Consider the following 11,638-nt stretch of genomic DNA (forward strand, 5'->3'; position numbering starts at 1 on the left):
TGTAAAATTAATTCAACCACCATGATCGATCGTATTTATATCTCGGAAATAAGCTATATTCAACAATTCTCTTTTTTGCTGATTGTGATGATGATCAATAGAAGTTTGAGAGGATGGCATGCTGGACAGACTCCTAATTCTTGAAGAAGGTTGATAATTTTTATTAATAAGGCACCTTACACAAATTCCTCGTGTGTTCATCATGGCATCGCTAGGAAAATAAGATTTGACTCTTCACACCAACAATGCAAATTCGCACCAGCAATTTACACATTAGCCAAATAGGGCTGTAATGAAGCTGTAACCCAAAAAAAATGGCTTCAACCTCATCGGCGGCAACAATTCTTATTCTTATAATGATGCATCTTTTAGTATCATCACATCAGCGTGAAATTGCGTCACTCTCATGTAAGTTTTTCTTGTCTTTTGGTTGTTGATTTAATTCCTATTAAGGCAATGGATACTTGAGGTTATTAAAAGGATCTGTCTTTGAGAGTAATATAGACCTTGGGATTGTATATTCTTCAGTCAATTATGGTATTGAACAAGTTAAAAGCCGAGTTAAACAATGTAAATGTCCAAATATTTCGGAGCGAAATTTCCAAAGGCAATACCTAGGAGGACTTGAAGGATTGGTTTATAATTTAATGAATGATCATCCTACACTTGATAATACCTGTCCAAAACAATCGAGCTGGATAAAGATTAGCTCCCATTTGAAATCAATATCTTCATGTAATTTGGCTGATGTTTCTAATGGAAGTCCTTGTTTATTTGCATTAGGAATAGGCAGTATTCAAATTCAAGCTGCTTTTGCTGCATGTCCTGCTGAAACAGATGCTAACCGTGTTGGATTTGGAATTGCCAAACGTATTCCATATTTTTCACTCCACTGTAAAGGAAATGACTGTGACTTGATAGGGTATCCTTGTCAACGAGATTCTGATTGTGGTGGAAACGGTTTAACTTGTTGGGACCTTGCCAATCGAGAATATACAAGATATGATTCTTGGAATAGAGTATTTGTGATGACAGGTCTTTATAATCAATTCGAAACTTGTAAATCTCCAGAGCAATTGGTTGAAAGTTTGATGAAAACAGTTATGGTTAATCATTGGGGACAAACAAGTTCAAAGAAATATTCCTCAATTAAGGTTTGCGGTCCTAAAATTGAACCGATTATAAGTCTTGGATCTAGCTCAATTAGTGCTTCATGTTCCAATACCAGATCTTTCACTCCTTCTGAAACTATTGCAAACCTAACCCAATTATCTCAACAAGCTGAATCTAATAATCCAAAGAAAATTACAACAGTAACACCATTGAGTGAAGAAATTACCAACAATGCAAGATCAGCTCCATTAACTTATTATTGTAATGGCATTTTGTCAAACTCTCCAAATGTGTGTTCAGGGCGTGGTCGTTGTTTTCTTGATTATGGTGAAATTGGTTACTGCTCTTGCAATGAAGGTTTTACTGGTGCTTCGTGTTCAAAAGAAGTTATATGTAATGGATACAAATCTACTGATCGAAACGTTTGCAGTGGTCATGGTTTATGTACTATTGTGAATGGAGGAGCAGTTTGTGTTTGTAAAGCAAGTTACAGTGGCTCTAATTGTGAAACCAGTTGTCCAAATTGTCAACATGGGTATTGTGCTGTTGATAATGATGGTGTAGGGTGGTGCCAATGTTACTATGGATATTATGGAGCACTGTGTGATAGCCATTCTACTTGTAATGGTGTTCCCGCATTTAACTACACAGTTTGTTCAGGGCATGGTGATTGTATGGGAAGTGGTGAATGCAGTTGTAATATTTGGCACAAAGATGAAGCTTACTATGGTTCTAATTGTGAATTCACCTATAACTGCACAATGTGTAAAAATGGTTGGTGCAGGGTTGCTAGTGACGGTAAAGGCTTTTGCTACTGCAGTTATGGATTTTCTGGACCAGTTTGTGATGAACCTCACACTTGTTATGGAATTGCACATAACAATGCATCTGTTTGTTCTGGACATGGTGATTGTTTTAGCTATTACCTCGAAGAATCTATTATTACTTTCTGTAGTTGTGAATCTGGTTATGTTGGTGAGTCATGTTCTATTCCAGTTGTTTGTGGTGCTTACAATAGTACCGATTCAAGAGTATGCAGTGGACATGGAAAATGTAAATCAGTTTCCAGAACAGATACTCATGGTTATTGTGATTGTGATGAAGGTTTCAATGGTATTAATTGCGAAAATACAATCACATGCCCAAAATGTCAACATGGAAAATGCACTTCTTTTGGTGTAAACGGTACGTGTTTATGTGATGTTGAATTCACAGGAGAGTTATGTGATAAACCAGTTACTTGTAATGGTTACCCAGCTTTTAACTACCTTGCATGTGGGGGCCGTGGTGCTTGTATAGCAAGCACATCCAATATGGAAGATGCAACAATCAGTTCTACAGAAGGTGTTTGCAAATGCTATAGTGGTAATATTGGGGCAGATTGTAAAATTTCCACTCGTGGTGATTGCACCTATTCCATTTCAACAATTTCATCTTGGAATGGTATTTTAAGTGATGGTTCAAGTGCTATTGAAAATGCAAAGAAGACTGCTTCACTTTCGCTTCCAACTGACCCATTATTCTCAAATATTGATTCTAGCAAGTATTCTCTGCTTATGAAATATGATTGTAATGGAGTTTTTCAATTAGGTCCCTTAATGACAGTTCACACACCAAATATCAATGCAGGTTTAGCAACACTGGAAAGCGTAGTGAACTCGTTGTTTTCATGTAGCTCTGGATGGGGTGATGATTTGAGAAGAGTATTGATCCAACCTTACAATGTCAAAGCATGGATGGCACTTTTCACACAAAATTCAAATTCATTCTCAGCTGATTCTTGGACTATTTCTCCAATGCAAATATTACTTAAAATTGTACCAACTTCTTTGAACATGAAAATACCATCAACTTGTACATATGATAATTATGAAGCTAAAGGTTGTGGAGTTACATATACCAATTTGAATTCATTATTTGATGGACAAGTCAATATCCATTTCCATACTTCAAGATGTACTGCAAATCCAGAAAGTTTACCAAACTTTTATGTTTTCTGTGAAGGAAGTATGTGCAAACAATTACTAAATATCCAAACATGTAATTCTGATAGTGATTGTGGAGATGGCATTAAATGTGTCAATCCATTACATGATTTGAAGGTCAATCAGTTTGATCGTATATTGAGATACAATGATAACACTAGTTGTGTTAATGATAATATTTCTAATTTCTATTCTCAAATTGGTGATGCAATGGATTATTCTACGGGAAGAACAAAGAAATCATCAAACGATTTCAAGATTTGTCTTCCATCATTTAGTACAGTTCATGATGTTTGGCCTAATTGGCTTGAATCCTCTTATTCAATTTCTTCTGGAACAATTTCAATGACTGGATTGATTGATTATGCTGGTCCTTCTCCCTCAATCACTGTAAATCCACCAACTAATTTGAAGGTTTCAGATATTACTTCGTCAGGAGCAACATTCTCATGGACTGCTTCAACTACTAGGTCATCAAACCCATTGACTTATACTTTGACTGTTATGAATGCATTTGGTGCTCAAGTTGTTTCTAAATCCTTAATTTCTGAAACTGTGTACACTATTTCAAATGATTTGACACCACTATCCAGCTATACTGCATTTGTAACAGCCAACATTAATTCAGCAAAATCAGTTGCTACTTCTGTCGATTTTACTTCAATAGCTGGTTCTTCTGGAGGTAATACACTGCCCGGTGGTGTTGGTGCAATGACAGTTCTTGTAAAGATTTCTAATCCAATTCCAAAAGGTGGTTCGATTACCCTCTCTTTACCAGATGGTTATGTTATTTCTAATGTTGATGAGAGGAGAAGATCCATTTTAGCATCTACTATTTCTGTTACTGATATCAATGGTGCTGAAATTGCAATTTCCAATGTTCAAGTTAATGACAATACAATTTCTGGAACTGTTGCTTCTGAAGTTGTTGTTGGCAAACTTTCTATTAGTTTAGGACAAGTCAAGAATCCAGATACAGTTACAACTGTTGCTGCTATTGGAAGTATCTCAACTACTGATGCATTAGGAAAATCAATTGAAAAAGTTTCAATTTCATTACCACCAGTTAATTACGAACAACTTTCTGGATCATTGATGGTTAGATATTCATTGATACTAGTATTGTCAATTTTGGCTGCTTTCTTAATGTTATAAACTTGTTAAACCACCTCCGAGCAATAAATAATCTTCATAATAATATGATGAAAATATTTAGTAATACTGGTGAAGGGGGTTAAAAAAAAATGTCTAGACGTAAAAAACTACAACAACAACCGGAACCAGCCACTCCAAGGAAGAATGGTTCTGCCTCTAATTCCGATGCCGCTTCATCTACTCAAGCTACTCCTACCAAGTCATCTGGTAGCAAGTCTCCAACCAAGTCTCCTGGCAAAACAGGTGCCAGCAAGTCTCCTAGCAAACCTGCTAGCATTCCGAAGACGAAGTCAAAAGCCGATACTCTCGTACATCACTCCTTCCCTTCCTACAAGCGTAGGTTTAGGGTCCTTCTGGCAGGTTTTCCTGAAGGGAGTAATCAACAGCAGGTGCTTGAGCACTTTAACATTGATTTAAATAGTGTTTATGGTGTTCAATTGACCTCGGATGTCAAAAGTGTGGCATTTGTCTACTTCATCAGCCATGAACTTGCTGTAAAGGCTGTTAGTGTCAATCGGGAGGATCTCAAATCTGCTACTATTTCTAAATTGTTATATGTTGGTGGTATTGTTGTAAATAATCTTTCCTTCAATCCCAGAAAAAACAAACCTTCTCTTATGACCAGAGTGAAAGAGCTTATCCAAGAAACTGCCACCAAAGGTACTGCTGTTGACCTGAAGCACCTTGCCACCAATTCAAGTCTCGAAATGTTGGAGAAAAGAGTGAAAACTCTTGAATCCTGCGTGAAGAGCTTAGAGGAAGAGAACTCCGCTTTGAAATCTAATTTGGAGAAATTGGTGAACAAAGAAGATTTTAAAAATGATATGAATCAAGTTAATATCAAAACCACCAATGTTGGCAAGGATCTTTCTGACTTCAAATCCTTTATGGATGGGGAATTGAAAAACAACGGCTCACGTATGAAACATCTTAATGACTCAATGACGGACATTAATGAAAATATTAACAAGCTTAAAGAATCCATCCAGTCTGCTGTAGAGAAAGTCAAGTCTGACTTTTCTAGTGAAATCAAATCCCTTCACAGTGATCTCTCCTTAAAGAAAAAAGATGTCGAAACTCTATTAAATAGTTTTAAAATGGATTTAAACAAACTCAAAAAGGACAGATCAGACTCCGAATTTTCAATCAGCTCTCAAATTCAGGCCCTTCAAAAGTCTATAGATGGAGTCAACTCTAACGAGGGAGGAATAAGTAAGTTCGTTTCCCAAACAGTAGATGACGACTTGGATTTGGATAGGAAAAACAGTTTATTCCAAACTCCAAGAAAGAAGTCTGTTTCTATTAGGAAAAAGAAAAAACTAGGCAGTCCTTTTAAGTCTGCTATTGTTCTTCGAAACGTGAATCTGAGAGTTTCCACTACTAAGGCAGCCGATTCCCCATGTATGGCTGTAGATAAAAGTGAACTCTCAGAGGAGGACAATTAAACATCACCTTAGAATGGCCAGTTGCAACCTCTCGTCCTTTTCAATCGACAAACAGGCCATTCTTCTTCACCACATCAAGAACGAGAGGCTTGATGTTATTAACATCCAAGAATCGCACTGGGACTCCAGCGTGTTCAAGGATAATGTTAGTAAGGCTGCTAAGTTCTTTTCCCCTTGCAAGATTTATGGAACTCCATGTAGTCCAAATGATAAGGCAGCCGGAATCCTCACTATTATCAAAGGTACTCTGCATTGAAAGGTAATTTCTTTTGAAGTGCTAGTTTCAGGCAGAGTTTCATGTTTAAAATTAGAAACTGATTATGGTGTTGTCAACATCATTAATTGGTACGGTGTGCAAAAGTATAGTAGTGAATTCCAGAACATCTTAACTAAGCTCTCAGAGTATTTACTGGAAGCTATGTTTCACTCGGAACATGTTATTATAATGGGTGACCTTAATATCAACACCTTGTTTGGCTCGGAGAAGAGGAAAGCGAGCGCCTTCAATGAATGGTTACAAGTATTTAACCTGAATGATCTTGTTCCATGTCCGACTCGCCCCTCTTTTAAGTCTAGTAGAGGTAGCAAGAAGCCATATTCTACCAGACCAGATCATATTGTTAGCTCCCTACTCTCCAGCCAACTGTGGGATGTTGAAATGTTTCTTCAACACAAAATGGTCTGTGCTGAGTTTCAATTATTCGATTTGGAGAGCACTGCTAAATTTGAGGAGGTTTTCTATATGTCTAAATTCAATAACAAAGCGTTTACTGAGAATCTAGACTGCATCAATTCAAAGATTGCTTCCTTTTCAGGAAAAGATCTTCAATCCTTCTTAACTGAGCTGTGCTCTCAGTATCATTCGCCGATTAGGAAATCTCCTTTGATTACTGATATTAAAGAATATAGAGATTTAGAGCGTATTCGGAGGGCTCTCCAAAAGGCTAAATGGTCTAACCGACCGAATAAGATAGCCAAGGAATTTATGGCTACTGTTGGTGTAGATAATGCAACTGTAGCCTATAAAGATGTGGTGAAGAAACAACAGAACGTTATCCTCAGTGCTCTTAAAGCTAGAAAAGAGGCCTTCAAAAAGGCAGTTAATAACCTTAAAAGTAGTGTTCCTTATAGATACGCGTTTAAATCGGAGCGTAACTCTAGCTCTGTGTTTAAAATCTCTGATCCAACTCAAGTCACGGAACACTTTGAAAAGATGTTCAATACTGCACTCGGAGACTCTAATTTGGATGAGAAATTAATCACAGGACACCCCAAACTTGCAGAATTTAGGGTCCCACCTGCTAACCCAGGTTTGCTTGCGAATGTGGTTAGCCGGATGAAACACTCAATGCCTGGTAGTGATAAGGTGCCAATGATTGTTTTCAAATCTATGAATGAAGATGCTCTCCTTACAGTGTGTTCAATCTTTAACAAAATCCTTGTTGATGGTAACCCCATCCCTGATTCTTGGAAAGCAGGTCTGCTACTTCCCTTACCTAAAAACTCGAATCCCAAATCACTCTCTGACTTCAGACCTATTGTTGTTCTCCCTATTATTTATAGAATTTTTTCTTCCTATGTTAACTACCACCTCATGAACAAGGTGGACGAGGAAAAAGTGATTCACTCAGCCCAAAGGCTTCAAACGCCTTGCCTCAACTACTGACCAGCTCGTGGTGGTCAAGTCTATCATTTCCGAATATAGAAAAACAAAGAAACCATTATTCATGTGCACCCTCGATATTAAGAATGCATATGGAAGTGTGGTCCATAGCAAGTTGAAATCTATCCTTCCCAGGATAGGTTTTAATGAGTCAGTAACCAATCTTGTTATGAAAATGGTTACGGGGCACAGAATCAAAGTGCTTGCTAATGGCTCAACATCACCAGCTTTTGAAGCAAGGTTTGGAGTCCCACAAGGGGATCCTATTAGCCCTCTTGTGTTCAATCAATACTTTAACACTGTTACTTCAGTGATTGATTCATATCAAGGAGCTTCCATTTGCGGAGAAAAAGTAGTTCTCCTTCTATATGCAGACGATATCTTGGTTCTTTCTGAATCAGCTTCGGAATTAACCAATATACTTACTGTATTAAACTCAATAGCCCTACAGCTAGGGTTGCACTTCGCCACTCACAAGTGCAAAGTATTTGGTATCACTGCATCTGGCCTCAGATCTCGAGCAAAAGTTTACCTAAATGGTACTAACATTAATAGTTCTAAGAATAATCCGTTAGAGTATCTGGGTGCCTCCTTTATTAATAACATGTCTTGGTCTCCCTCCGATGATAAGGTTCTCTTAAAAGTTGAATCCAGATTACTAAATTTCAGACCAAAACACTTGAGACTCGGTCCAATGAGGAACGTAATATTATCTAAGGTGCTTTCTGTACCTAGATACCTCTCAAGCGTAGATGCTATTCCACTTTCACTATTGGAAAAATTGGAAGTCAAAATTAGTGGAATTATTAAGAAAAGAATTGGATGTGACAACAGGCTCTCTAAAGCCGTTATATATGGTGATAAATCCCAGGGTGGACTTGGGCTTTCATCTCCAGTTGATATTAGTCACGTGGAAAGGATGGCATCTGTCTGTAGGTTTGTCAATTCTACCTCTCCTATCACCCAAAAAATCGCAAGAGCCATGATAAATAAGGCGCTCAAGGGTGAAACTACAGATTCACTGTGGAAAAATACTGCCGCTACAATGAAAGATCTGAAATATTACTTCAAATCCACAGATAATGGATGGGTCTTGTGTAACCGTACCAATCACAAGCCTGTCTCCAACCTTAGAAATGCTATCATTGAAACTCAGCGATCCAAGAAAATTATTAATAAGTTGGGCCAATTAGACAATGACTATAATTGGCATAATTGCACTCTCTCCTTCTGGAGAAACTCTCTCTTGTCTTATTATCAGCAAAGACTCCTCTACTTTAATCTCCACCACTCAATTTTACTAGGTAACGACAGTATTTGTGACAAATGTAATGTCAAGGAAGATTGGACCCACGTATTCCAAACTTGTCCCAAATGCAATCCTGAAAAGGATGAACTGTATGCCACATGGGACGCTATCTCCCAGAAATTTAGCCTTAACAAGATTCGTTTCCCTCCTGATATCTCAGAATCCTCTCAACTTAGGATAGAATTTGATGGTCGTTGCTCCCGTAATGACTGGCTTAACTGGTCTAAGCGCAAAAGAATACCTAAGAATGTGGCCCTAGAAGTCTACAAAGCACTAGCTATTTATTTGGAAAATTGCTACAAGAACTCAGTGTGGTACAACCGTCCCAATGCAAGCTTCACTATTAACAGGAAATACCTCTCTGCCTACCACAGGCAAGCTCAGTCTAACCAACCACTTAGCATCAACCCATAACACTTAAACGCTGAACCGAAACTTACTGGTTGTAGACCTCGTCTCTCAGGTCTTTACGATACAAGAGACGTTAATAAATATTACAATTTATATTTAGTAATACTGGTGAAGTCTTTGCATATTACTTCCACAAATATTACTTCCACAAGTACTATATTATTAAATTGATGAATGATGTTTGGTGAAGAATAGATGCTGAAATAATCATTGCTCTATATATTTATATATTGTTGTATTTTTTTAGAAAATTAATACCAATCAATTTGAACACCAAAAAATATTCAACAAATGGTCCTCTATGTACATGATGATTCTAGGAGTGGTTTTACATAATGAAAGCACCAAACTTTCACATCATCATCTCAACATCATCTAAATAGTAGTAATAGTAGAAATTTTTATTGGTGGATTATCATCATGAAGTTAGAATTTATTTTTCATGATGGAAAATCTCAAGTTGGTGTTCCATCATCGGATCATTCACCAACCATCATCATTATTGTTTTCCATCCAAATAATAATAGTATTTGTGGAAATTAATTTTGATGTTTTTGGTTGAAATGTCAAAATTTTCACTAAATTCATCATCACTGCTGAATCTACTGAACAAGTTGGAAAACTGTCAATGTAGTATTGTTCGGAATGGTCAATAGTAGGTATGAGAACTTTCTCTTATCAATTTTGGTCAAGTTATGATAGGGTTAGGTACATTGTGAATTTTGAAAAAGTACATATCATAACTCAACATGTACTTCACCAACTTGAATCTTGTCTTTTAGTACTACTATTTAAATAGATAATAAACATCATATTTATTATCAAACATACATGTACCACTACCATCACCAACTTGAATACATTATGTTGAAAAAAAAATCTTCATCTCATCATTGCTGATTATCTTCATCATTTCAATACCTGATGTTATAGGCGAAAAAAAACTGTTCGCATAATTGAGCTATGCGAAAAATATCTTTGGACATACCGATCCTTAGTTATAATCAACAAGAACTTAGAAAAATATTTCAAAAATATTGACAACAAGTAAGTCCATCACGACTCTGTTGATTCTTGGAGTAGTTTCACATCTATTAACTCCAAGAATTTCACCACATCATCTCATCATCATTTAAATAGTAGTATTAATAGTAATTTTTGGAATTTAATTGTTCATCATGATTTGGAAATAATTTTATTATTTGGAAAAATTCAAGTTGGTACATCATCATCGGAACAACTACCAACCATCATCATTGTTATTTACCATCATTATAATAGTAATATTTGTGGAAATAAATCTGATAATAATAATATTTTAGTGAAATTCAATATTTTCACTAAAATCATCATCACCGCCAGATTTATATGATAATTTGGAAAACTTTCAATCTAGTATTGTTCAGCATGGTCGATTCCATCAGGTAAAATTACTTCCGAATATTTTCCTATTGGTTATCATGATGATAGGTTCATGTATATTTTCAACATGTACATATACCATATCTCAACATGTACTTCACCAACTTGAAAAATGTCTTTCGTCACTACTATTCAAATACATAATAAACAATATATTTATTATCAGATTTTTATCATTTTGTGTTTTTGCCAACTTCGGGTTATTCATGGTCACCAATCATGATCCATGCCAAAAGTACACAGCCAATCATCTTGAAACATTAATAAACTTTTATTAGTATTATTGTAGATGTACTATATAAATTATTTCGTCTTGTTTCGTTGAAATCATGAAGATTTGGATTTTGCTGTTTTTCATTAAATTTCACATCACCTACACCATATTTGTTGATGTAAGCTAGACTAGTTACATGTACATAATCAATGGTTGATTCTCTAATCATGTTTTAGTGTTGTTTTGTGTATTTAGGATTTTGAAATCTTGAGAATTATCCTGAGGTTATTCTTCATATAAATATGATTCCTCACTTCATGATATGAGGAGGGATTGATATCATGATTATTTGGAAGTGTTGTACAAATATTCAATGTACATCATCTTTGGATATCCATCAATAGTAGAATAGTAATTTTATTGTTTGAAATTTTAATCATCATCAAGAAATTTAATATCATCATCCTTGGTCAAATTTCAAAGCAATAAATACATCTCGGATGTTTTTAGAACAGGTTAATTTGTTGTTCTAATAGTATTTAAATAGTATTCCGCAAGTTTACTCTTTAAAATTATTTTTATTTGGCTCAAAGTCGATTTTTCATCAAACTCTACACATCTTGTTCAGAATGGTAACAATTTATGTGGGGTCAATTTTGGGGATTGGATTCTTGTCTTCATTGGTATGGATTTACATACACCATACTCATCCCTACTTTCTTCAATAGTATGGTCATTTTGGAGGTTTCATCAATAACCACGATTGGAGCAACCAACAATAAACTAGTGTTTTCCATCAATATACTTACACCTTTTATTTGTTTTCCATCAATATACTGAGTATTTATTTAATTATTACATGTTGTATCGTAAGTCTTGTATCGGAATACATCAAGATCATCGATATACTGGTGTGTACAT

General features: G+C 35.9%; 1 protein-coding gene across 1 annotated transcript; it reads left to right on the forward strand.

Moving 5' to 3' along the window:
* Positions 1-314: 314 nt before the first annotated feature.
* NAEGRDRAFT_51419 (uncharacterized protein) lies at positions 315-9,084 on the forward strand (the record flags this gene model as incomplete). Its single annotated transcript, XM_002673738.1, has 5 exons — positions 315-408; positions 529-3,120; positions 4,383-5,465; positions 6,010-7,176; positions 8,258-9,084. 5 exons carry the CDS (start codon positions 315-317, stop codon positions 9,082-9,084), a joined length of 5,763 nt encoding a protein of 1,920 aa, XP_002673784.1.
* Positions 9,085-11,638: the final 2,554 nt, after the last annotated feature.

The sequence above is a fragment of the Naegleria gruberi genome (assembly GCF_000004985.1).
Source record: "Naegleria gruberi genomic scaffold NAEGRscaffold_44, whole genome shotgun sequence".
NCBI classification, from domain to species: Eukaryota; Heterolobosea; class Eutetramitea; order Acrasida; family Naegleriidae; genus Naegleria; species Naegleria gruberi.